At 36.8% G+C, this 24,954-nt stretch overlaps 2 protein-coding genes across 3 annotated transcripts in view; both read right to left on the minus strand.

The window, feature by feature from the left end:
* The window catches only part of LOC111058064, a 1,079,251-nt gene that overhangs the window by 1,023,360 nt on the left and 30,937 nt on the right, over positions 1–24,954 (minus strand). The gene's annotated exons all lie outside the window — the stretch shown is intronic.
* LOC111052528 (craniofacial development protein 2-like) lies at positions 6,146–6,634 on the minus strand. Its single transcript, XM_022339242.2, has one exon. The coding sequence runs from the start codon at positions 6,632–6,634 to the stop codon at positions 6,146–6,148; it is 489 nt and encodes a 162-aa protein (XP_022194934.2).

A 24,954-nucleotide genomic window follows, 5' to 3' on the forward strand; every position in this document is an offset into this window, starting at 1 on the left:
AAATTTCAGCAAAGCGAATACTCAAGAGAATAAGGAAACCTATCTAATGAGAAATATTGATTACAGTTTCAAGATTAGATTAGTTCCATCTCATATGGATAATGAATCAACGTGGGCGCTCTCTAGCCGACCTTGGAAAGTACACGAGCCGGACTCTGGAAGTTCATACACGTTGGTGGTGATTTTCTTCTGAGCCCAACTCGCCGGATGGGGCCTGTGAGCCAGAGGGTGTTGATGATCTGTTATAATTACGATTTCATAAAAATGAATGTTGAAAATAATGAAATTCGAGTTCGAGCAACAGTTTACTTAGCTATTATTAATATCAGGCTATATTTCACCCACCTCAACTGGTCTCAGATTTGAGTTGCCTTTAGTCTGAATTTTTACTGGTGCAGAATGCATAATATTAAACAATAAACTATTGTAATGATTTGAATTACAATAAGAATAAGAGATTGAAAATAATTGACTAATGAGAAATTCTAAAATTTGAATAATATGTTAGTGCTACTTGGACTTTTATCTTGTAATTTTTGTTGATAATCTGTAATCTGTTATCAAGGCATGAAGCGCCAACCACCATTTAAATGGAGGTTTAATATTGTTAAATTATTAATAGGTTAGGGCTATCAATAAAAATAATACACAAGAAATTATGTCAATACAATATAATATAAAACATATATTATTAATTGGATAGTGCTTGATTTTATGAATGCGTATCCGAATTTATCAAGGAATCTCTCTCTGAAAAACCTAGGCATCATTATGGATAAAAACCTCGACTGGTCAGAACAAGTCAGTAAAACCTGTAGAAAGGTTTTCTCAGCCATGCATTCACTTACAAAATTGCAAGATGTCCTTCCTAGAAGTATACGATTATTAAAGGTCTAATCTTTGATTTTTCCACATTTCACGAACTCTCACCTACTCTCTGTCCTCAATGACATGCAAGTTACACTCAATGATAAAATGCTGCGCTGCCAAAATTATTGTCTTCGTTTTGTTTACTCTCTTAAAAGCCATGAACATATTACCCCAGCACACATTGCTAGTTCTACCCTGAAGGTCCCCGATCAGAGACGTTTCAGAATAATCAAACTTGTTAGAGATAATTTAAAATATAGTTCGGACGCAAATGTCATGAATAAGGCACTCTGTGGTCATTTTTGAGTAACAGCCGTGGAAGATGTCTCAATTTCTTTATTAGGTCCAGCATAATAAGGATCGTAATGATGATAAGTCGAAATCACAGTCAAACACCTCGGAAACAAGATAGCCGCCAAAATTTTCAGGGTTCTACTATATCGCTTGTACTTCAATAACCGTTCAAGATATTCAACCGTTTTTTCTAGACGAAAATATTTTTAAAATCTTCCTCTACAGATTTTGATTCTATAAAATTTTCCTCTAAAACGCATATTTTTTTAGTTATAACCTTCAAAAGCCCAAAAAACGTTTTTTTCTAAATTTCTTCAAATTTCATTCTATTATAACTTTTTTGTGCAAGAGATACAAAGAAATTTCCAACTTCTGAAATTTAGAGCGTTTTTTCAACTTTGGAACGATATATCTTCGTGCGCTATACGTCGAAAAATGAGTTCTCCAGCGCCCTCCAAAGAAAATCCTGCATGATTTCTTGTGCGTTTTTCCATATGCATGAAGTAACAAGCTAGAACTATAGAATCGATTTTTCCATGACTAATTAAAGATAGAGACTTGCAAATGGTCTCAATCTCCTCATTACAACAAGACGAATAAGAATATTGATGATGGTAACAACGAAAATATTCGACATCATTGAAAAATACAAGATGGCGGTCATTATTGACAGAAATTTTTACATCTCTTGGTATTCAGTTATTGTGAGAGATATCGGATTGAGTTTACCACCAAAGTGTTTAGAATCAACCAAACAATGATGTTCGGAAGTTCTCATTTTAACCACTCTTTCAATTATTCATTCAACTTCAAAAACTTGAAACATACATTTTTCGGGGACAATATTTCACTTTCAACTCTGTATATGTATTCGCAGTAGACAAACACTAGTATTATTGGCACATTGTTGTAGAATATTTTCAAAGCTTAAAAATGACATCTGGTTGGAGGCTGTAAATCCATATTTTACGGCTGGAGCGTCATCGGAAAAAGAGTACAAAGTACTGTTTGCAGCGGAAAACACGCTTTTTCCAACAAATGACAATCTCAACAATTAGAAAACCGTGTAACTCATGACTCTTTGAAGGTACATACTTGGGAATGCTATCAATCTCTATATTATGATGTGTAGAAATAGATTCCATGATGGCAATCTTAAAAATGTTTGTCATCATGAAAAAAACAAGATGGCGGCAAAAATATGTCGATTTTCAAGAAACCATCTTTAATTCTAGTAATGTCGAGGATATCGGATCAATTAAGTCATCTGGAAGCTCCAATACAATCATACTACAATATCCGAAAGATTTATCCAATTCCACCAACTGTTACTATGGTGAATTTAACTACAAACTCTTGAAATCAGATTTTTGGCTGCCATCTTGGATTTTTCTAAGATGACAAACATTTTTGAGATTGCCATCATGGATAATCTATTCCCATACATCTTTACGAAGAGGTTGATACCATTTTCAGGTCTGTACCTTCAAGGGGTCATGAGTTACAAGGTTTTCTTATTGTTGGGATTGGCATTTGGTGGAAAAAGCGTGTTTTCCGCTGCAAAAAGTACTCTTTTACTCTTTTTCCGATGACGATCCAGCCGTAAAATATGGACTTACAGCCTCCAACCAGATGTCATTTTGAAGCTTTGGAAATATTCTACAACAATGTGCCAATAATACTAGTGTTTGTCCACTGCGAATACATATACAGGGTGGAAAGTTTTTGTTTCCAACATTTTCTGTTCTTCAGTATTGTATATCGTCATTATTACTTAATTAATTTCTAAAATCTTAATTAAATCCCTCCCTATAACGTTTGTTTAATTTTTCTATTTTGAGTCATTGAAGCAATATTGTATTCACTATTACTCATTCTAATATCATCCACCTTATTCATTAATCCCATAATTCTAGATTCAAATCATATATTCACATGTTATAATACTCCTAACAGCTCTATTCCATCTCAACTCGGTCGTGTATTTATGGGAAGGATATTATTTTATATCCTTCTTAGAGAATCGACAATTATTTGTTGAAACACCGCCGATTTATGAAGATACATTACAATTTTATATTATTGTTATTCTAATTGCATTTAATATTTATTTTTAACTAGCCGTCAGGCTCGCTTCGCTCGCCATATCCGTCTGGACCCCCGACTGGATCGTCCAAGAATGAGATCAGCAGGCTCGCTTCGCTCGCCTCCATTTTTCATTTGGGCATTTTTATCATATAGGACGATCCAGTCGTCGGGGGTTCAGACTAAACGTCTGGCTAAACGGATATGGCGAAGCGAGCCTGATGGCTAGTAATATAATATTCCCAGGAATAGCTCTGATTGAAGTAGCAGTGCCCAATCAATTTTTCCTAGATAAATGCATTTCAATTTTCAACTTGGTGCCAACCTAACAAAGTCAACTCAACTTAATGCCAACCTGACAAAACTATTAATTTAGTTACCAGTTAACAACTGTTTCGAAGAGGTACTCTCTCTAGATTGTCTGTCTGTAGTTTTCTGCTCGTAAGCAGGTCCTTCTATATGGCAGCAGCCCTCCACTCTCTTCTATTCTCTGCCAGTCGCTTCGTTGCATAGTAGCTCATCCCCTCCTTGATGTCGTCCAACATTTTGTATCTTCTTCTCCCTCTCCCTCTTCTTCCCTGAATGGTCCCCTCCATGGCATCCACCAACAAGCATTACCGTCTCATCCAATATACCAGCCATCTCCTCTTTCTTCCCTTTATCACATCCAGCAGACTCCTTCTTTCCCCAACCCTCCTCAACACCTCCTCGTTTGTAACTTTATCCCTCCAACTGATCCCCTCCATCCTTCTCCATATCCACATTTCCAATGCCTCAAGCCTCCTCTTATTCTCCTTTCTCAGCGTCCAAGTTTCTGCATCATACAGTGCCACACTCCAAACATAGCAATTTATTAGCATTTTCCTTAGTGTCTTGTCCAGTTGGCTACAAAGAATTCTCTTTTTCTTATTGAATGCTGTTTTTGCCATAGCAATTCTTACTTTGATTTCTTTGTTGCATTTCATATCCTCTTCCATTATGCTTCCTAAATACTTGAAATATGATACCTGTTCCAACTGTTCACCCTCCAGTACAGCATTCCCCATCCTTGCTTTCCCTGCACCAATTCTCATACACTTTGTCTTCCTGACGTTTATTCTCATTCCACACCTCTCACAAGCCTCATTCACATCTCTCAACATTCCATTCATCATTGTCCAGCTATCAGCCAGGATCGCCATATCATCTGCAAATCGTATGCTCTCTAAGTGTCTTCCTCCAATGCTGACTCCTCTTTTGCCATCCAAACACTCCTGCAATATATCCTCTAGGTAAACGTTGAAAAGGATTGGTGACATACAACATCCCTGTCTCACTCCTCTTCCCATTCTACTCTCTTCTCCAATTTCGCCCTCAATTCTCACTCTGCTGGTCTGGTTGACATACAGGTTCCTGATTAGTCTCCTCTCCTCCCATTCCACACCTCTTCTTTTCAGAGTATCCATAAGTCGGTCCCCTCTGACTCTGTCAAATGCTTTTTCCAGATTCACAAATGTCACAAAAACCTCTCTCTGTTTCTCTACAAATCTCTCTCAAATACTTCTTAACAAGCCAATTGCTTCCCTAGTGCCTCCGCCCTTCCTAAAACCATATTGTTCCTCTCCTATTGAGTTATTCAACCTTCCATACAGCCTTCTATTTATTATTCTCAAAAGGATTTTCGCTGTAAGAGCTATTAGACTGATTGTCCTGAATTCCTCACATTTTCGAGTGTTTTTATTCTTTGGAATTGGTACGATAACTGAGATTAGAAATTCCTCACGTCATTCTCCATTCTCATATATTTTGTTGCACAGATATGTTACTTCTTCAATTCCCTTCTCTCCCATTTCCTTCCATAGATCTACTGGTACTTCATCAATGCCACAAGCCTTGCTTTTCCTCATTTCACCCAATGCCTTCCTCACCTCTTCCTTCAATATTCTTCCATGATCTCCCCTCGATTCTTGTGCCTCTGTTTTCCTCTCCAGCTCCATCATAGTATCCTCATATGTGCTATACAAATCTTCTATATACTCTTTCCAACGGTTTAGAACTTCCTTTTTATCATACAGAATTCCACCATCTCTGTTTTCAATCTCCATTTTGGTCCTATTACAATTTGTCCTGCTATCCAACTCCTCCACTGCTTGGTATATTTTGTCAAACCCCCCTTCTCTTTCCAAAGTTTTAATTTCTAAACATCTTTCTTGTAGTTATTTATTTCTTGCTTTGTCTGTTTCTCTTCTTAATTCATTGTTAAGCTTCCTGTACGTTCTCTTTCCCAAATCTGTTTTATCATTTTTCCACTACCTTCTTTCTCCCATTTTCTTCAACATATCAACATTAATCCATTCCTTGCGTATTCTTCTGGACTTTGTTATCCCCACAGTTTCTTTTGCAGCTTCTTTCAGGCATTTACTCATGTTGCTCCATTCTTCATTTATTTCTTCTCTCCTTTCCTTTCTCTTTGCACTATACCTGTTTACTAGTTCATTTCTTTCACCCTCTTCCTGGAGCAACTCCAGATTAAGCTTTTCAACCCTTTTACCTCCTCTAACTCGTTTCAGTTTTATTTCTACCTCTGCTACCACCAGGTTATGATCAGAGTTTATGTCTGCTCAAGGGTATGTCTTTGCATTCTTCAAACAGTTCCTGAATCTTTTCTGTATCAATATGTAATCAAGCTGATATCTTTCTTCATCCAATGGTGATGTCCAAGTGTACCTCATTCTTTTTGGATGGTCAAACAGGGTATTGCCTACTACAAAAGACTTGTCTTTGCAGAAATTGATCATTTTTGTACCTCTTTCATTCCTTGTCCCATATCCAAAGCCTCCAACAGTAGTTCCTTCAGCTCCCTCTCCCACAACCGCATTCCAGTCTCCCATAATCATAATACTTGCCCCCTTGCCTCTCATTCTATTATTTCTTCCATTCTTCCAAAGCACTGATCCACTTGTTCTTCATCATACTGGCTTGTTGGCATGTATGTCTGAACTATTACTAAATCCTTCTCAGATCCTTCCAGTCTCACCATCATCAGCCTGCCGTCTATGTAGTCCACTCTCCTTACTTTATCCTTGACCCTAGGTCCCAGCAATACTCCCACTCCATGTTGTCCCTGTTTCTCCTCTCCTGAATAGAACAACTTGTAATCCCCACTCACCAGTTCACCATTACCTTCCCATCTCATCTCACACATTCCCATTACATCCAATCTGTTTCTCTTCATCTTCTGTTTAGCATTCTCCAGTTTTCCCGCTTGCAGTAGTGTTCTCACATTCCATGTTTCAATATGCATCCTCTCCTTCCTATGTAACTTCTGGTGTCCCCTTGATATCCTCCCCCAGAGATCCAAATGGAAGGAAGTTTTGCCTCCGGAATCATTTACAAAGAGAGCCATTACCATAATGTTACCTGGGGACTCAAAATAATGTGGTAGGGTCCCATATTCTAGCCACATAGGATACCCAGCCTAATTCAGCCGCTCAATCTGAGACAGACGCTGTTCGCAGCCGCTCCTAACCTGGAGTACAGACACTGCCTTACCTGTGGACAGTTACGCCCACAGGAGACCCTCATTAGGTTTAGCCCATGGACCAACATGGTTTACCGGGGTGTGGCCAATTGTCGTCCCTAGCAATCTTCTTGGAGCCACTAATGAGAGTTGGTTACATGTGAGAACCAGTCTCAATAAGCCATCATATGCATGATGTGTACTTCGCCCAAAGTAGAAAGGTACTCTCTAGATTATAGTTCTATATTAACATATGGTATGGACATTTTTAAATTATAATTAAGAGAATAAGAAGAATATACATGCTAAAAGACGATCTTGAAACCCTTAAAAACCACCCTTAGAGTTAAAATATTGCCAAAAGATTTCTTAGTGCGCCTCTAAAGGGCCAACTGAACATACCTACCAAATTTGAACGGTTTTGGTCTGGTAGATTTTTAGTTCTGCGAGTGAGTGAGTGAGTGAGTGAGTTAGTCAGTCAGTCAGTCAGTCAGTCAGTGAGTGAGTGCCATTTCGCTTTTATATATATAGATGATAAATTTTTTATACTTTGTCAAATTTGTTGAATAATTAGCATCACCGTCATTTAATGTAAATTAGTGTAGATGCCAGTAACAGACATAAAAAAGAAATCTAATCTGATAATAGATAGTAGACACAAACTAGAGCTTGGAGAGTGGTATCTCTCTAACTAGTAGACACAAACTAGAGTTTGGAGAATAGTATCTCTCTGATCGATAGACACAAAATCTTGAGAGTACCAGTTTGGCGGTGCATGCAACGCCAAACTGGCACTCCTGAGATTTTGTCACTAAACGACAATGTTGCACGCCGTCAAACTGGGCTGTATTCCTTAGAGTGCCAGTTTGGCGGTGCATGCAATGACAAACTGGCACTCCAGAGATTTTGTCACTAAACAACAAAGTTGCACGCCGTCAAACTGGGCTGCATTCCTTAGAGTGCCAGTTTGGCAGTCGTCAGCCCACTTTGTCGCCAGCCCAGTTTGACGCGGTCCCCTCCCAGGAGCTCAAACAGTTCTCTGTTTCACTGGCTGCAAATGTCAGCCGCTTTTACAGTTCACAGCTCCTGTGACTGATTTGTTGTACTCCACGAATGATGCAGTAGAGATGGATAGATATAAGGGCTTCGATTATCGTACTAGACGATGCGGTACCGCCACTAATGCCACCTGCCACCATTCACCAAATTGGTCAGCAATGAAAAATGATACCGAATGGGATCAAAGGTGATACTCGATCAGAATACCTTATAAATTATATTAATTTATGTTGCTGCAACTTAATATTCTTCTGCACCTTTGAGATTCTTCGAATCAGAAGTATTGATACTGGATATTGGGAATAATCTCAGATTATTAATATCCAATAATCTCGGGAATGTATTATTTCCAAAGATTTGATAATCGATGCTGTATATCGCTGATTTATCCAACTTATTCGGTAAAGAATTTAGTTGGCTGGTAATCTTAATAATATTTCAATACTGGTAACAAAATAGACTATAACAAGATTGGTCATGCATGGAGAAAGGATAATAAATGAAGGGTACACCATTCAAATGAATACACAATATAATTACATAAATATCAACAAATAAATAAAATATAGAGCAACAAGTATAAAAAATAATAAAAGAACAAATATTTATCTATTGAAAAATATCACAGATAGCTCACTAATGTTTGACTTTGCTTTTAGCACAAAATATTACCATGTGCTTCTTTAATCAGCAACTATATGCTTTCAACTTGTATAGCTCAGTTATCGACTTGCTGTTTGGCTTCAAATGGGGATATTCAATTTATGCAACTCACATCCTAATAAGACCTCACTAAGTCTTATGAAATCGATTTTTAAATTAAAACTTAGATTTTTAAAATGTACAATTATTTAAAAAGGGATCTTGTGCTCTATGAATTGGTGGCTGTTCCCGGTGACCTCTGACAAGCAAGTGGGCTTTGATCCACCCCTATTCTTTCCACAACCATACTTCCATATTTTCAAATTTGCATACTGTATTATTTAAATATTCAATTCTAACTGGAGCTGGTCCCAGCCTCACTACTACACAATAACATGATTCAAAATAGTCTGTGCCAATCTGCTAGGTTATTGCATAAAGATCAAATATTATATTTTTCAATTAATAATTTTATATCTGTTACATGAACTGGGTATTGTATAGTTTACAAATTCTTATCATTTATATGATAAATAAAGTATATTTTGAATTAACTTGCTTCTACCACCGGTCAGTTACTGTATTTTGATTGGCTTATTCTAAAATTACAAATGTATTCATGCGCCGAGTGGGATACACCACATTTCCTTAATATTTTTATTTATTTCACACATTTTGTCCATGCACATTGTCACAAAGTTAAATTGTGACAAGGGAATGTTGCTAAATAAATAGAAATATTATTAAAAGACACTCAGCTATCAGCAAGCTAGCTGACCGCGGAGATAAGGAGGGTACTGATGTCGCACCATCTTCTGCACATCGAGAGGATTCTTACCGCCTCTGGCGGCAGCGCATCTCCATCCCCTCTACTTAGGGAGAGTATCTAAACGCCGGATGAGCCTCAGACCACAGCATTCCGCTCCCAATCTTCCTGCTCCTTGTACTGTGGCCCGTTGGCTGCCGTACGTCCCTGTCCTCCTCTTCTGGTACAGCAGCCTGTTGGCTGCCATCTGTCCCTGTCCTCCTCTCCTGATACAGCGGCCCATTGGCTGCCGTACGTCCCTCTCCTCTCATCCTCCCAGGGCACAGCGGCCCGTTGGCTGCTGTCCCTTTCCACCCATCTTCCCTGTGCACAGCGGCCCGTTGGCTGCCGTCCCATCCTTCCATTCTCCCAGGGCACAGCGGCCCATTGGCTGCCGTCCCCATCCTTCCATCCTCCCAGGGCACAGCGGCCCGTTGGCTGCCGTCCCTATCCTTCCATCCTCCCAGGGCACAGCGGCCGGTTGGCTGCCGTCCCTTACCGTCTATCCTTTATGGACAGCAGCAGCCCGTTTGCTGCTGTCCCTCCTGTCTATCCTTCCTATTCCTACAATACTGGAGCGGAACCGAGGTCATAAGGCCAATACAAAGTTACCTCGAAGTGGTGTCATCAGAGTAGAAAGCGACCTTCATGCTGTCAGAAGCACCAGGAGGTGCTGTCTGCGCCAGCTAAGGCACAAAGAAGGAAGAAGAGGAACTTCGACTTGCCTCCTTTTCCCGCCCACCTTACAACTGAGCTAAGTCGTCCAGGAGCAGCACCTGGGTATCAATCACCTACTTCTGAAGGTACTCAGGGTGTACATGATAACGTATGACATAACTAGCATGAACCCGTGCTTCGCAAGGATCTATTTTAAAACTTGACAAAATGAAAACTTGATGTAATGAAATTTTGAAGAATTGAGAATAGGCCTATAACCATCCTTGGTTAATTAAGAATCTATAAGCCAACCAATCTACAGTCCAGTGGTTCAGACATGATGATTCGTCAAAAATAATTTTCCTATCCCATACGTGCATAAGCCAGCTCTTCACTTTATATAATTATTATAGATAGTTAACGACTGCAAAAGATAGGACTGTGGAACAGAATAGTGGTGAAACTATGATAGCGCCAGAAGTGTCTCAAACACAATAGTAGGTACTACATGAACTTTTTGAAAGTGATTTGAAAAAATGTTAAAACAACTGAACTGAATCCTTATCATTCTACCTTCATTTAGAGAGGCTTTTGTTTGGGCCGAATGGAAATCTATTTATAGAAAAATTAATGTCTGTTTGTGTGTTTGTTTGTTCCCTGTAGACTTGAAAACTACTTGACATAACGGCATGAAACTTTGGGAATATGTAGTGTAAATATTGGGGATCGTTTCTGAACAGAAATTTTAATAGGGGAGCTAATAATAATTATTTATTAATCCATTTTACAGACATTTGTTTTCGAAATTTTTGGCCGAGCTGCTACTGAAGAACGAAAAGATGATCATGATTCAAGATCATATTGTGATAATATGATTTAGCATCTAAAGTTACCAGCTGTAATAAACATATCACCCTGTGATGAATTATTGTGTACTGGTATTCAAATTCAAATTGTTTTATTCATAAAACATTACATATTCACAAAATATAAAAGTGTTATAAATTACATGAATAAATTCTCCCTGCCTGGATGATTTGTCCGTGTGTGAGAGGGAGGAGTCGCAAATTATCAGACAGAGGGCAAACACTAGCAATAATAAAATAAATTACAAACTATGAATGATAAATAAATTTGAAAGAATAATAAGAGAGTTTATTTCAATAATAAATTTTAAAACTAAAGATAAAAAAAAAACAATAAATAAATAAAATAAAAGTGTCAGCTCGACGGCGTTTAAAGGGCTGAGTTGGGAGTAATATAGCTTTATTAGCATGGTACTGTGTGTAATATTTGAATGTTATTCTGTGTTCAGAACTAGAAATATTCATCTATATGGAGAATGTAGAAGAGCCTCCACAGCATCTGAACCGATGCAGAGCAGCCACCCAGTCACTCTCCGCTTGTAGACGGCAACGCTAACCCCCTCAGTAGTTGAAATCTCGGCCGGTACATTACGGTAAAGCCAATGGGCTAAATGAAAACAGTTTCCAAGTTGAATTGAATTACTTAAACGGGGAAATTGAATATTTATATGCAATCTGTTTCTAGTGGGATAATAATGTTGAATTTCATTGAAGACAAAGTTACTTTTTTTTATGAAGACAAGTAAATTTTTTATAAATAATTGTTTTATATTTAATACAGAGAATTCTTGGAAAAGTGAATGTGTTGGATATCTATAATTTTTTTCCAATGGTGTTTTAATAAGTGCTCTCTGTGAGACCGCGACAGGACGCAGGACACCCAAGGAGGCACCACCCCACGTCAAGATGCCATACTCAAGCAATGTCTGCACATATGCATAGTAGACAGAACGACAGTGTCCAGGACTCAGGAACCTTCCCAGCTGTGCAAAAGCATAATTCATTTTACGCAACCTCTGCCTGAGGTACTGCACATCGGCCACCCAACTCAACTTGTGGTCGAATATTATGCCAAGATATTTGTGAGTTAAGACTTTTTCTATCTCAGGACAGTTACAGTCATTGGAGAATGGGTCACCACATGAATGCATCCTGAGCACCCTGGGCCCGGGCTATTACGAAGGAATATAGGTAGACATTTGGATTTCGAAATATTAATTGACAACACATTGTTGTCAAACCAATTTTTTAGTTTAAGGAGATCAGAGGAAGCATTATTGAATGTTTCAGTCCATGTGCAGCCTCTGGACACAAGTGCCGTGTCATCGGCAAAGAGGAATAATTGACCATGTAGGTGCAACCTGGATATGTTATTGATGTAAATGAGGAAAGGTAGGGGGCCCAAGGTACTCCCCTGCACCACTCCATAATCAACTGCAATAGAATCACTGTCTGTGCCATTTAATGATATTCTCTGTGTTCTATCTTCAAAATAGCTTCTAAACCATCTTAAGGTGAGATTCTTGAAGCCAATTGCTTCAAGTTTTGCAAAAAGTATATTCCTATCTATTGAATCAAAGGCCTTGGCTAAATCCAGGAGAGAAATTAGAACTTGTTTATTGCTAGATTGTGTGGTAACATACTTGTTAATTTCAAAAAGAGCATCAGATGTGTTTTTAGAGGTTCTAAAGCCGTACTGATTGTTAGAAATGATATTGTTGTTGTCTGAGTAGTTATTGACTTGGATTTTCACACATTTCTCAATTATTTTAGCTAGAGCAATCAGAAGGGAAATTGGCCGGAAGTTACTTATTATTGATTTCGAGCCAGATTTGTATATAGGTATAACTTTAGCCAATTTGCAAGACTCCGGAAAACTGCCAGAAGAAATACTGAGATTAATTATGTGAGATTATTAAAACGGTAGTTTGGAGTTGAAGTGTAGTTGATTGGTACCAGCTGTTGATATTGGCTCCTTAGAAGACCTATACAACTAATTATCACTCCCCTATCATTGAGAAACTGGAAAATGTTGAAAAAAATTATTCACCCAATGAAAGAGAGTATATATTTATTGTATAGTATTCATATTGCATCCATTAATTACTGAAGAATGAAAGAATAATTTACAATTTTTTGAATTTAGCTTAGCTCTTATTCATTCTAAAATGGAAAGAATATGGAATTCTGTGTGATTCATCATACATCGCATATTTCCTGGACCATATATCGACAATCAACAGCTATGAAAACATTGAATATTTCTCTTTGAAACACTGTTATAACCTTTCTTTTTTAATTGAAAACTTTACTGATAGATATTACTACCATGATTGAGAAGAATAATATGTTTTTGGAATAATGAATGCTGGATGACTAAGCATATAGGAAGTCCGCATTGAGATGTAAATGAACATGTTGATTGTCAGATAAATTTCATGATTCACCAAATAAAGTCATGTGTGACATGAGATACAGTGGCGGTACGAAGTACACTGGGTAAGCTAGTTGTAAATTAAGCTTTATTATTAATAGACAATGCTGAAAAAGACAGGCTCAATCACCAGGAATACTATAAATCTATGAGGGACCAGTAAGCCATTAATTTTGAGTAGTTCAATTACTTCCATTATGGACACTGGATACATTATGGACAATCAATACATATGAAATTTATTAGCAACCGTACAGAATAAAACATTTTTGATTGCAGTGACCCCGACTACAGTATTATGAATAACCATTCAGATCAAAATATAAGGAATTACTCGCATCTCTCATCAACTCGTAATTTTTATTTACAAAATATTAACAAAATATATATATATATATATATTAAGTTATATTTAATAAACTCACGGCTAGTACTCAAGTTCGTCTAGTTATGGCTGTGCTACAAATAAATGTAGGTATATGTTTGACATTTTTTTTCTGTGATCTTGTTGTCAATTGAGAAAGTTTTCAATGTGATTTTTGATGGCAATAAAATTTGAATTTGAAAAAAGAATTATCAACAAACTCCTAGCCGAAGAAAACCTTTGTGCTCTGTTCTAATGGGAGTGTATGAGACTCCATATACAGCTGATAGAAGGCGCAAACCGAACTGGCCAAGCATACAACGATGGAACAAACACGTGGTAAGCTCGCGCTCCCAATCAATGCAAAATCAATTCGATCTGCTAATTGATGAAATTGTTTTAAGCTTTCCAATGATTACAAAATATGTTAGAATATCATGTGTCAATTATCTCAGTTCCATATGGAGTTCACCTTACCATAAGCTTACTTAATAGGATCCTTTTTCATCCTTTGAAATCCTTAGAGGCAAAATATCTCAAAATCCGTTCTTAGTGCGCATCTAGCATGTTTGTAGAATATTTGTGCAAAGTTTTAAGTCTGTAGGCCAATTAGTTTGAGCTGTAGTGTGATTTTACATATAAATTTTTGAAAAGTGCCCTCTACTGAACCCCCCTGTGCTCCTGATTGGAATTTTTCTGCATAGATCTGATTTTTTTCGTACCTGAACAAAAAAGTTCCTCATGACTTTGCTGTGCAATGAACGGTTAAAAAGTGAAAATTTTGGGTGACCCAGCTCCCTCAGGGGGGGCAGATTTCTGAAAATCCTTTTTTAGTGTATGTTTTGAGGCTACAATAAACAATTGTGCAAAAGTTCAAGTTTTTAGGCTTAGTAGTTTGGGCTGTGGTGTGATTTCAGTTTGTCGGGGCTTAGCCTTTTAGATATATGTAGAAGAAGAAGAAGAAGAAGAAGAAGAAGAAGAAGAAGAAGGAGAAGAATATAGATTATTATGTTGCTTTGGCCTGTGATCTGTATAAATGTCCTGTAACAACTAAAGGTGCGTCCACACATGCCGAACCGAACCTCGAACCGCGCAGCAAACCGTGCATTCCTCTGAACATCTTGCCTTTCAACGAACATGAGCATATGTTTCATAATGTTAAAAATAAGCTGTTAATCATTCGCCGTACCGCACTCCGAACCATTCGCCGTGCCGCTTGCCTCTGTTCTAACTGCTCGCACTCCGAACGCAGAACTTTTCTTCCAATCAGAGCCCTCGATTACAATTCGTCGTGCAGCTCGCTCCACAATATTTTTGCTATCCATCACAAGTGGAAAACATGCGAACATGAATACAGAAGTATGGGCTGTTTTTTATTTGATTAAATTCATGTTTTGAAGAATTCATTGTTACGAATGATAAATTGATAGGAGCTTATAAATATTTTCTAATGCAAATGAAATAACTTCTGGAAAAAATAATGATTGGATAAATACCAATATTGAATTATTGTTGACGAAGAACTCAGTACATCGACAATTCATTCAACTAATTCTGTATTGATAAAATTATAATCATTTTCTCTATTGATAATCAATTTCATCAACTAACTGAAAATAGTACTTCAATTTCCATGAATTTATTAATAGAATTATATAAATCTAAAGTGTAGGTCATATCTAAATTCACAAGGAGTTCGATTCTTGTTGGCAAGATAGATGTTATTCAATGCAGAAATCATTGTTATTTTACTAAAATATAGGATAAAATGAATAGTTCTCTTTCAGGGGGAGGTAGATATCAACACCTTTATTTAAAGACATATTAACTGCATGCGTTTTCATATTGGTGGTTTGGGCATGTACAGCGACGGAAGGAGGATTATGTTGGACGAAGAGTGCAGGATTTGGTTTTGGATGGTGTGAGAGGACGAGGTAGACCTAGGATGAGGTGGGCAGATAGAATAGCGGCTGACTTGCGGGAGAGTGGTTGGAGGAGAGAGAAAGCATTGGATAGGGCTTTGTGGAGAGGCAGACTTAAATGTCGACCCCATTAAAATGGGATAAGGCACAGCCAAAGATGAAGAAGAAGTAAAGTAGTATTCTCAATTTGAGTAGGATCCCCAATCACACCCACCTTGAAATCACATTTTTATGAGATACTGAGCTGTTCTCATATTTTTTTTCCTTTCTGCTTTGTATAGTATTGATTACCAATGTGATTACCAATTTTCGAAACGGTTTGAGATATCGATATGCGGTTCCGCCATTCATTTTTTCTTGAAATTCCGAATCGAAATCATGTATCGCATGATCAACTTCCTACTTGAAAAAATAAAGTTGCATTCAAAATGACGGATCCAAGATGGCGAACCAGATTTTTGAAGTCATGGTAAAGTAATATTTTCAATTTCAATAGGATCCTCAATCTCACCCACCGTCAAATTGCCTTTGTGTATGAGATATTAAGCCGATCTCAGACTTTTCATACACTCTGTATATTATATTTTAATGCCAATGTTGTTATATGAAAATGACCAAGTTTTACCACAAACTGGAAGTTTTGAGGAGCTATATTAATAACAAAAGTCAAAAAAGGAGGTGTTGACGACAATTTCAATCAGATTTTATTTGGGAATAAAGCAATCAAGAGTTCATTAATGACACTAGACAATGAAACCCAATACAAACCAAAAAAATGAAGCTATGGCAGTAGGCCATCTTCAGGCCATAATCATCGTGTAGATCTTAATGACATAAGTATCAACGACATTTTTGCGATATTGTAAATATATAAGTAGAAAAGATCAATAGTGGTTGTACTTTATCACCATCAACTTCAAATAATTCATTGCAATGTGGTATTGAGTGAGTTTCGGAAAATAGGTACTCAATTTGAAGATCAGACTTGCAAGCCAGACACAACTGTTATATGAATTTTTTTCCTGAGATGCAAATAGGAAAGCTTTTCATATTGTTCTATGAATGGAAGCCGGAAGCCTACATACATGAATTGCATATAAGAACAAGCAAGAACAATCATAGTCATTTTAATAAAACCTATTGCAAAAAATGATTGAAGAAGACTTGAAAAGGCCATAGGCTTACCTACCCTGCTGATTGACGATCAAAATGTTGTGGAGAATAGATTGTTTGGTTGATTATCGATATTGAATTGGGACTGTGATTATAATGAAGCAGGCTTGAGGCGTCTGCAAAGTTTGATGTTTGATTTAGTACAGCATCGTTCACCTGAGGCTCTCAATAATAATTTGTTCCATCTATTAGCAGCACCCTCAATCAACAGCGCCGCTCCAGCAGATGGGATGAATGTAATTGATAGGCTGGTGGTCACTTGTGTTCGGAAGGGAACGGCGAAAAGTAATCTAATTAGTCAATTACAAAACTGTTCAGGACATAGCTTCAGTCTCTCTTTCTCTTTTCCATTCATCTCTCAACCCTCTCATCAGTTGACTTTTCACTCTCCCCATCCTATCTTCACTCCCTGCCACACCCTCCTGAAAGAGGAAGAGCTCCAAGCCTTTCAAGCATTAAAATTAATGCTGACAGTTTAAATATTGGATCTCACTACATTTATGAAGTTTTCAAATACGTTAAAGGAGTAACGGAGTGGCTTCCATTCATAGAACAATATGAAAAGCTTTCCTATTTGCATCTCAGGAAACAATTTCATATAACAGTTGTGTCTGGCTTGCAAGTCTGATCTTCAAATTGAGTACCTATTTTCCGAAACTCACTCAATACCACATTGCAATGAATTATTTGAAGTTGATGGTGATAAAGTACAACCACTATTGATCTTTTCTACTTATATATTTACAATATCGCAAAAATGTCGTTGATACTTATGTCATTAAGATCTACACGATGATTATGGCCTGAAGATGGCCTACTGCCATAGCTTCATTTTTTTGGTTTGTATTGGGTTTCATTGTCTAGTGTCATTAATGAACTCTTGATTGCTTTATTCCCAAATAAAATCTGATTGAAATTGTCGTCAACACCTCCTTTTTTGACTTTTGTTATTAATATAGCTCCTCAAAACTTCCAGTTTGTGGTAAAACTTGGTCATTTTCATATAACAACATTGGCATTAAAATATAATATACAGAGTGTGTGAAAAGTCTGAGATCGGCTTAATATCTCATACACAAAGGCAATTTGACGGTGGGTGAGATTGAGGATCCTATTGAAATTGAAAATATTACTTTACCATGACTTCAAAAATCTGGTTCGCCATCTTGGATCCGTCATTTTGAATGCAACTTTATTTTTTCAAGTAGGAAGTTGATCATGCGATACATGATTTCGATTCGGAATTTCAAGAAAAAATGAATGGCGGAACCGCATATCGATATCTCAAACCGTTTCGAAAATTGGTAATCACATTGGTAATCAATACTATACAAAGCAGAAAGGAAAAAAAATATGAGAACAGCTTAGTATCTCATAAAAATGTGATTTCAAGGTGGGTGTGATTGGGGATCCTACTCAAATTGAGAATACTACTTTACTTCTTCTTCATCTTTGGCTGTGCCTTATCCCATTTTAATGGGGTCGACATTTAAGTCTGCCTCTCCACAAAGCCCTATCCAATGCTTTCTCTCTCCTCCAACCACTCTCCCGCAAGTCAGCCGCTATTCTATCTGCCCACCTCATCCTAGGTCTACCTCGTCCTCTCACACCATCCAAAACCAAATCCTGCACTCTTCGTCCAACATAATCCTCCTTCCGTCGCTGTACATGCCCAAACCACCTCATCCTTGTCTCCTGCATTTTCTTTCCCAGTGGTCCAACTTTTACAGTGCCTCTGATCAATTCATTTCTTATTTTATCTCTTCTTGTAACCCCACACATCCATCTTAACATTCTCATCTCAGCCACTTCCATCTTTCGTTCCTGTTTCTTTGAATGCTCTTTGTTTCTGCTATCTTGGATTTGCCATTTTGAATCCAAACTTATCTTCTTAAATATAAGAAGGTGGTCATGCGATACATGATTTCGAGACGGAATTTCAAGAATAAATGAATGGCGAAAACCGCACATCGATATCTCAAACCTTTTGGAATATATTCACATTATAAATCAATTTTTTTCAAATAAGATATTATATTATAACAATATTATCATTATCATTAATAAAAGTAATAATAATAATAATAATAATAATAATAATAATAATAATAATATAATAATAATAATAATAATAATAGTAATAATAATGATGATAATAATAATAATAATAATATAATAATAATAATAATAATATAATAGTAATACAGGCCCATTACCTGCTTGAATAGTGTATACAAGCTTTTGACCTCCATTATCACCACAAAAATTGACAAGCATATTACAGAGTACGGTATAATTGCCCCAGAACAACTTGGGTGCAAGAAGGGAGCAAAATGATGCTAGTTGTTGACTCCTTCATTGCTGGTCAGGCGAGTGCTAAGCAGAGGAATCTATTCATTGCCTGGATAGATAATGCAAAAGCCTTTGACTCTGTCCCACACAGTTGGCTAGTGCATGTTCTTCAACTGTACAAAATCAGTTCAGGTATTGTCAACTTTTTGAAGCTAGCCATGACCGATTGGAGTGTCAGGCTGTGTATTGGGGATGGAGTGGACCAATTTCAAACAGGTACAATCAAGGTTTCATGAGGAATTTACCAGGGAGACAGTCTGAGCCCTCTCTGGTTCTGCCTGGCCTTGAATCCTCTTAATTTGTTGCTAAGAAATTCCCCATATGGTTATAACTCTGATATTTGAAGAGAGCTTACAGTATCACATAATTTCTATATGGATGACCTGAAACTTTATGCCAAGTCACCAGAGCAGCTTAAGAATTTGCTTCAGCTGGTCACTACTTTTAGCCACAGTATAGGAATGAAATTGGGATTGGAGAAGCATGCAGTACTGCATGTGAAGAAAGGAAAAGTAGTAAAGACAGCAGAAGCGATGTTGACACTGTTGGTTGGCGATGTTGTTTGATGTGGGAAGTGGAATAGGGCAGTTGCAAATAGGACAGACATATAAATATTTGGGACTCCACCAGCATTTGAAAATCTCCCGTGTTAAAGTGTTCAGCCGCTTGGAAACTGAATTTAAGAGAACACTGAGTAAAGGTGGCTGACAGATGGAAGTATTTTCCCGAAGACAGAAGGCTTTATAATATTGCTATGCAAGATCAGGTTGTAGCTACCAATGCCTATAGAATAGTCAATAGTCAAAATTCTTTATTACATATTCTTCAAGAATAGCAATTTTTGTCAAGAATAAAAAAAAAATATATATATATATATATGCTCCGGGAAAGCCAGACACTTCTCCGGGAATTCCATTTACCCAGCAGCGCCTGGCTGAACACGTGGAGGAAGGAGAGGGTGAAGGTACTCCCTTCGACCACGAGGAAGAATTTCGAAGCACAGGCAGAAGTCAGTTTAACAGTGTAAGATTACCTGCGCTCCGAAGATGTCATTCGAGATAATGACGAAACATCAGAAAGTAAGTGAAACTGCTTATCGGATGTACCCGGTTGATGATTTACCATATTGAACGATCCATATATATATATATATATATATATATATATATTTAATTATATAATTATAATTATATATATTTGGATTGTTTGTATTTACAATTATATTTTTTGACTGCTAGTCTGTGTCTCCTGTTTCTAGAAATTATTCGAATGATAAAGATTAGTTACAGTACATGGTTATCCAAATGTTCATCCTATACTATTGAACGAGCAACTTCTGTTTATATGTTCATGTGTTCAGATGTTTAGAAGTTTGGATGTTGAGATGTTTATATGTTTGTATTTCACCGGATCTCGAGAATGGCTCTAATGATTCTCACGAAATTCAGAACATAGTGGGTTCATAATATAAAGATTCGATTGCACTAGGTCTTATCCTGGGAAAACTCGCTGAAGGATATTAAAGGATAATTATTATTCTCCCTTGGAGAAACAGCTGATAATAATTATTTCGTTGTCTGTTGGTGATGGAAGTGAGTGAGCGAGTTCATGTGTGTGAGACTGTGTCAAAATTATGACTTAGCTGTTGAACTTTTGTAATCATTCAATCTGGTACTTAGTGCCTGTTGCAAAAATGCCGGGTTATTTTCAATCCTGATTAATTCCAGTAGATCCATCTTTTTGAAATGGTCTTCTCTGATTTGGTTCATGTGGAGTTAATCAGGATTGAAATTTAACCGGCTTTTGTGCAACTGGGCCTTTGTAAGGGGAATCTCCACATTCCTCTGGGAATCAATCTCAATTTACTGTTATCAGATAGAACATCACTCTATATGAATGTTATTATAATTTCTTCTTATTCAAAGAATAAGCAATCGCTTTTAAATTTTCCTTCAAATTGATAATCTATAATAGAGAAAGAGCTAAAATCGCCCCATGCTTCACATTCTACTCTCATTTTTCAACATTGATTTGCATACTTGCAACACTGTTTTCACGCTCTCTCCAAAATTCCTCAACACACCAACTGCCGAAACTTTCTAACGCAACGTAATTTACAATCTTGTTGCATGTTTCTATTTTATAGACGTTTTCCAACAATGTTTTACACATCCATAGGCACAACAATTTTTTAACATTGAAACTCATGATACCGCTTCATCATCTTTCCTGAATGTGACAAGAAAGATCTTAATCTGTACACTTTTTTCGAGAAAAACTTAATGAAAATGGTTCCTGATGTCCAAAGAGTCCTTGAAATTTTTTCCAGTACCTCCAAATTTTCATGTTTCAAATAACTGCAGTATTTATAATGTCGTCATAATGATCGTAAAAAGTAATGTCATATTGTGATAATAGAGTGGTTAGAGTATAGTGTTGTTTAGTTTTCATTGTAAAGCCGTATAGTCATGTATCATGGTAATATAACGTATCATCATGAGATACTCCGTATAATCATGAATCATGCATAGTGTATAAGTATATAGTTTACATAGTATAGTATACAATTTTCAGTGTATTGTTGAAATAATGTGCATAAAACATAATTATCTCGTAATAAAATGAATTACTGTATCGAGAATTCTGACCTCAAGCTAGTTATTCATCTATAGACCTGCTTATCACGAGATGATCAGTGTTAATTTCCACATTGAGAACTTTCTTCAATTGATTTCAACTCTCTATTCACTGTATGTACGTGAATAATGTAGAGACTTAACAAGCTATCAATAATTCTACTAATATACTATGCATAATATACCTGGTGCCAGAATTTCATCCATGTGAAGGTCAAAATAATATAATTATAGTTTAACGAATGAATATATTCTCTCCCAGAAAGGATTCAGCTTGATGCTGCAATTTTTCTCCCACAGTTTTCCGCGAGAAAACACCACTGCGCTAGATTGAATTATCATTAATTTGATTTGTTCGCTCCTCCGTGAAATTGAAGGATTGATGTTATAAAAACAAGGAAAAGTCAAAAAATGTATATTCGTAGTTGATGGTACTGTCGCAAGGTACTGTATTTACATCAAGCAAATCTCCAAAGTCTCATCCCATGATTCAGCACGTCAATCCCTACTTGACTAATATAAAGTAGCCTACACTTTGAACTTGGAAAGTTCATAGTAAATAATGGCCGAAGCGATGAACAACTTTTAACAATCTGCCATAAGTCAGTTGTCAGTTGGCTCTTGACAAAGTCGGACGTTTAGAGATTGTGCTCGTCTTATCATTTTTATTCAGCCTGTTTTATTTCGTCTATGAGTTGTAGAGTATAGTAGAACGAGTCATCTTCAGCCGTACTTAGTACTATTTAAAATTGATTTGCGGATTAATCAATACAGTTAATATCTATTTATTAATACAGTTAATATTTTCAAATGAGTGCGTGCTCCGTATGTGATTTATTGGTGGAAAGGTCCGGGAAATCGAGTATTGCTTGTGCCGAATGCAAGTCTCTTTTCCTTTCTAAATGCATTAGTGGTCAAGTGGGTAAAGATTTAAGTGATGCTGAAATCAGGGTGTTGACTAGCAGCTCGTGGAAGTGCAGAACGTGCAAGGAAATCTTGCGTAAGCAACGATGCGATTCAACGCCTGTGAAAAACAGTGATCGGGTTTCCTCTGAGACTGTTACGGGTATGTCTATTGACTTGAAGACTTTCATTGATTTTAAAAATGAATTATTAGCCGGTCAAGCTGTTCTTCAAGAATCACTCAATTCGTGTCGTGCTAAACTGGATGAAAATTCAGGTGTATTGGCCAAGCAGGAGGAACTGATCGCGAACCAGCAAACAATTATAGAACTTTTGCGTAGTGAAGTTGCAACACTCAAGAAGAGACTAAGTGATGAAGAAATGAGGAACGACAATTTAGAACAGTACGGTCGTAAGAATACGGTTGAGCTTCACGGTATTCCGTTGGTGAAGGATGAGGTGACGAGTGAACTAGTGGTGAAAACATGCGAGGCCGTCGGCATGCATGTCACAGCTTTTTTCTATCTATTATATAGTAGCTAACCGGTACTGATTTATTACGTAATTTAATTTTCTCTTTAAAAAATTCTCATTAACTCTTTCAATTCTTTGTGAAGCTTGCAGATTGAATATTGAGGAATACGGATTAACTAATGCTTATATAAAAATGTTTTTATATTTTTTTTTATATTCAAACTTGTGGCCTAATGACTTTTCAAACGTGTTCTCTTTTGTGATCATAGTGATTCTGAAGTTATGGGTTATTTTAATTTTTATCTTGAATTTTATTTTAATTTTGAAAGTAGTTTTGTTTTTAATTTTGTTTTGATTTTGCTTGGCATATTGGGCTCTGTAATTAATTTGTGCCGTATGTTACATAATTGAATTTGAAATAGAACCTTTGAATTTTAAATTGATTATTTGAGTTCGATTGATCGATTTTTCGAGCTGAATTAACACGAAATATTTTTTTATCTTTGTTTCTTAATTACTTACCACTGCTATAGATTTTTCAAATTCAATTTCAAGTTTTTTTTCTCTTTTGTTAACAACAGTAGTTTTTTCTAGTTTAAGACCAGTAATTGATAATCACATCAATCGTTCAGCTGAAACCAGAATATTTCATTCAATATCATAACGGTACCAAACCTGTATCAGTTTGTGTGACAGATAAACCCATTTTATCGGTATCTTATCGTTAGGTATCCGTCTACCTGAAATACTTTTAATATTGACTGAGACTTGGCTGCACAGTGGCATAATCAGCAGTGAAGCTTTCGACGATCGCTATGCTGTCTATTGGAGTGATAGGGGCGGGGGTTATGGCTGTCAGAGGGGAGGTGGAGTTCTTATTGCAGTAAGAAGGTCATTACAATCTGAGCTCTGTATTGAGCTTTGTCAGAATGATAATTTTTGTTTTGATACCGTAGGGATAATACTAAAATTGAGCTCAACCTATTATCACATAAATGCTGTTTACATTCCACCGTCAACTCCATCGAATATTTTTCTTGGCTACTGTGAATATATTGAATCTTCAAATGGCATTCTCAGTGGGAATTTAATGATAGTTGGAGATTTCAATATACCTGAAATTAACAATAATACTTATGATCTCTCTTCTGGTTCACCTAAAGTAAAATTTCTTTATCGTTTCATGTCATTCTATGATCTAGTATCATATAACACAGTGCAAAATGAGCTTGGTAGAACTCTGGATTTAGTGTTGAGTAACTTTCCAGTAAAAGTAATGAAGAGCGATGATACACTTGTCCCTGAAGATGGTTATCACCCTGCGTTATGTGTTGATGCCTCATACTCAGTGACGACGTCAGGGCTAAATTCAAGCCACCCACCTGAATTTCATTATGAATATCATAAAGGAGATTTTCTCGGTCTCTATCTTAGTCTCCGTGATTGCAGTTGGGATTCCGTTTTTTGTAGTGGTGACGTTGACTCTGCAGTAGATAAGTTTTATAAAATACTTTACCATCATTTCAATGAGTTCATTTCTAAGAGGAGGGTGATTTTTTCAAATAATAAGTATCCTCCCTGGTTCACACATGATATCATATCTGATTTGAAATTGAAGAATGAGTGTTCAAGAAAGAGAAGAACTTCACCCTATCATGATAATATATTTAAAACATTACGAGCATCTCTTAAAACTAGAATTTCAGCAGCCTATGAGGCATATTTAAGTAGAATTCAAAATAGTTTGCGAAATAATGTTGAAAATTTCTGGAAGTATGTGAATTCGAAAAGAAAAACTTCTTTTGTGGAGTCGACCATGACACTTGACGGAGAGTCCTACTGTGGGGCAAATATCGTCGATGGGTTTTCTAAATATTTTAAATCTGTTTATGAGGCTGATACACCTGATGCACAAGAGG

The sequence above is a fragment of the Nilaparvata lugens genome, chromosome X (genome assembly GCF_014356525.2).
Source record: "Nilaparvata lugens isolate BPH chromosome X, ASM1435652v1, whole genome shotgun sequence".
In the NCBI taxonomy this organism is placed as follows: Eukaryota; Metazoa; Arthropoda; class Insecta; order Hemiptera; family Delphacidae; genus Nilaparvata; species Nilaparvata lugens.

What these genes read in the sequence shown, in the direction of transcription:
- LOC111052528 (XM_022339242.2), bottom strand. Translation starts at nt 6,634, where the DNA reads ATGGCTCTCTTTGTAAATGATTCCGGAGGCAAAACTTCCTTCCATTTG.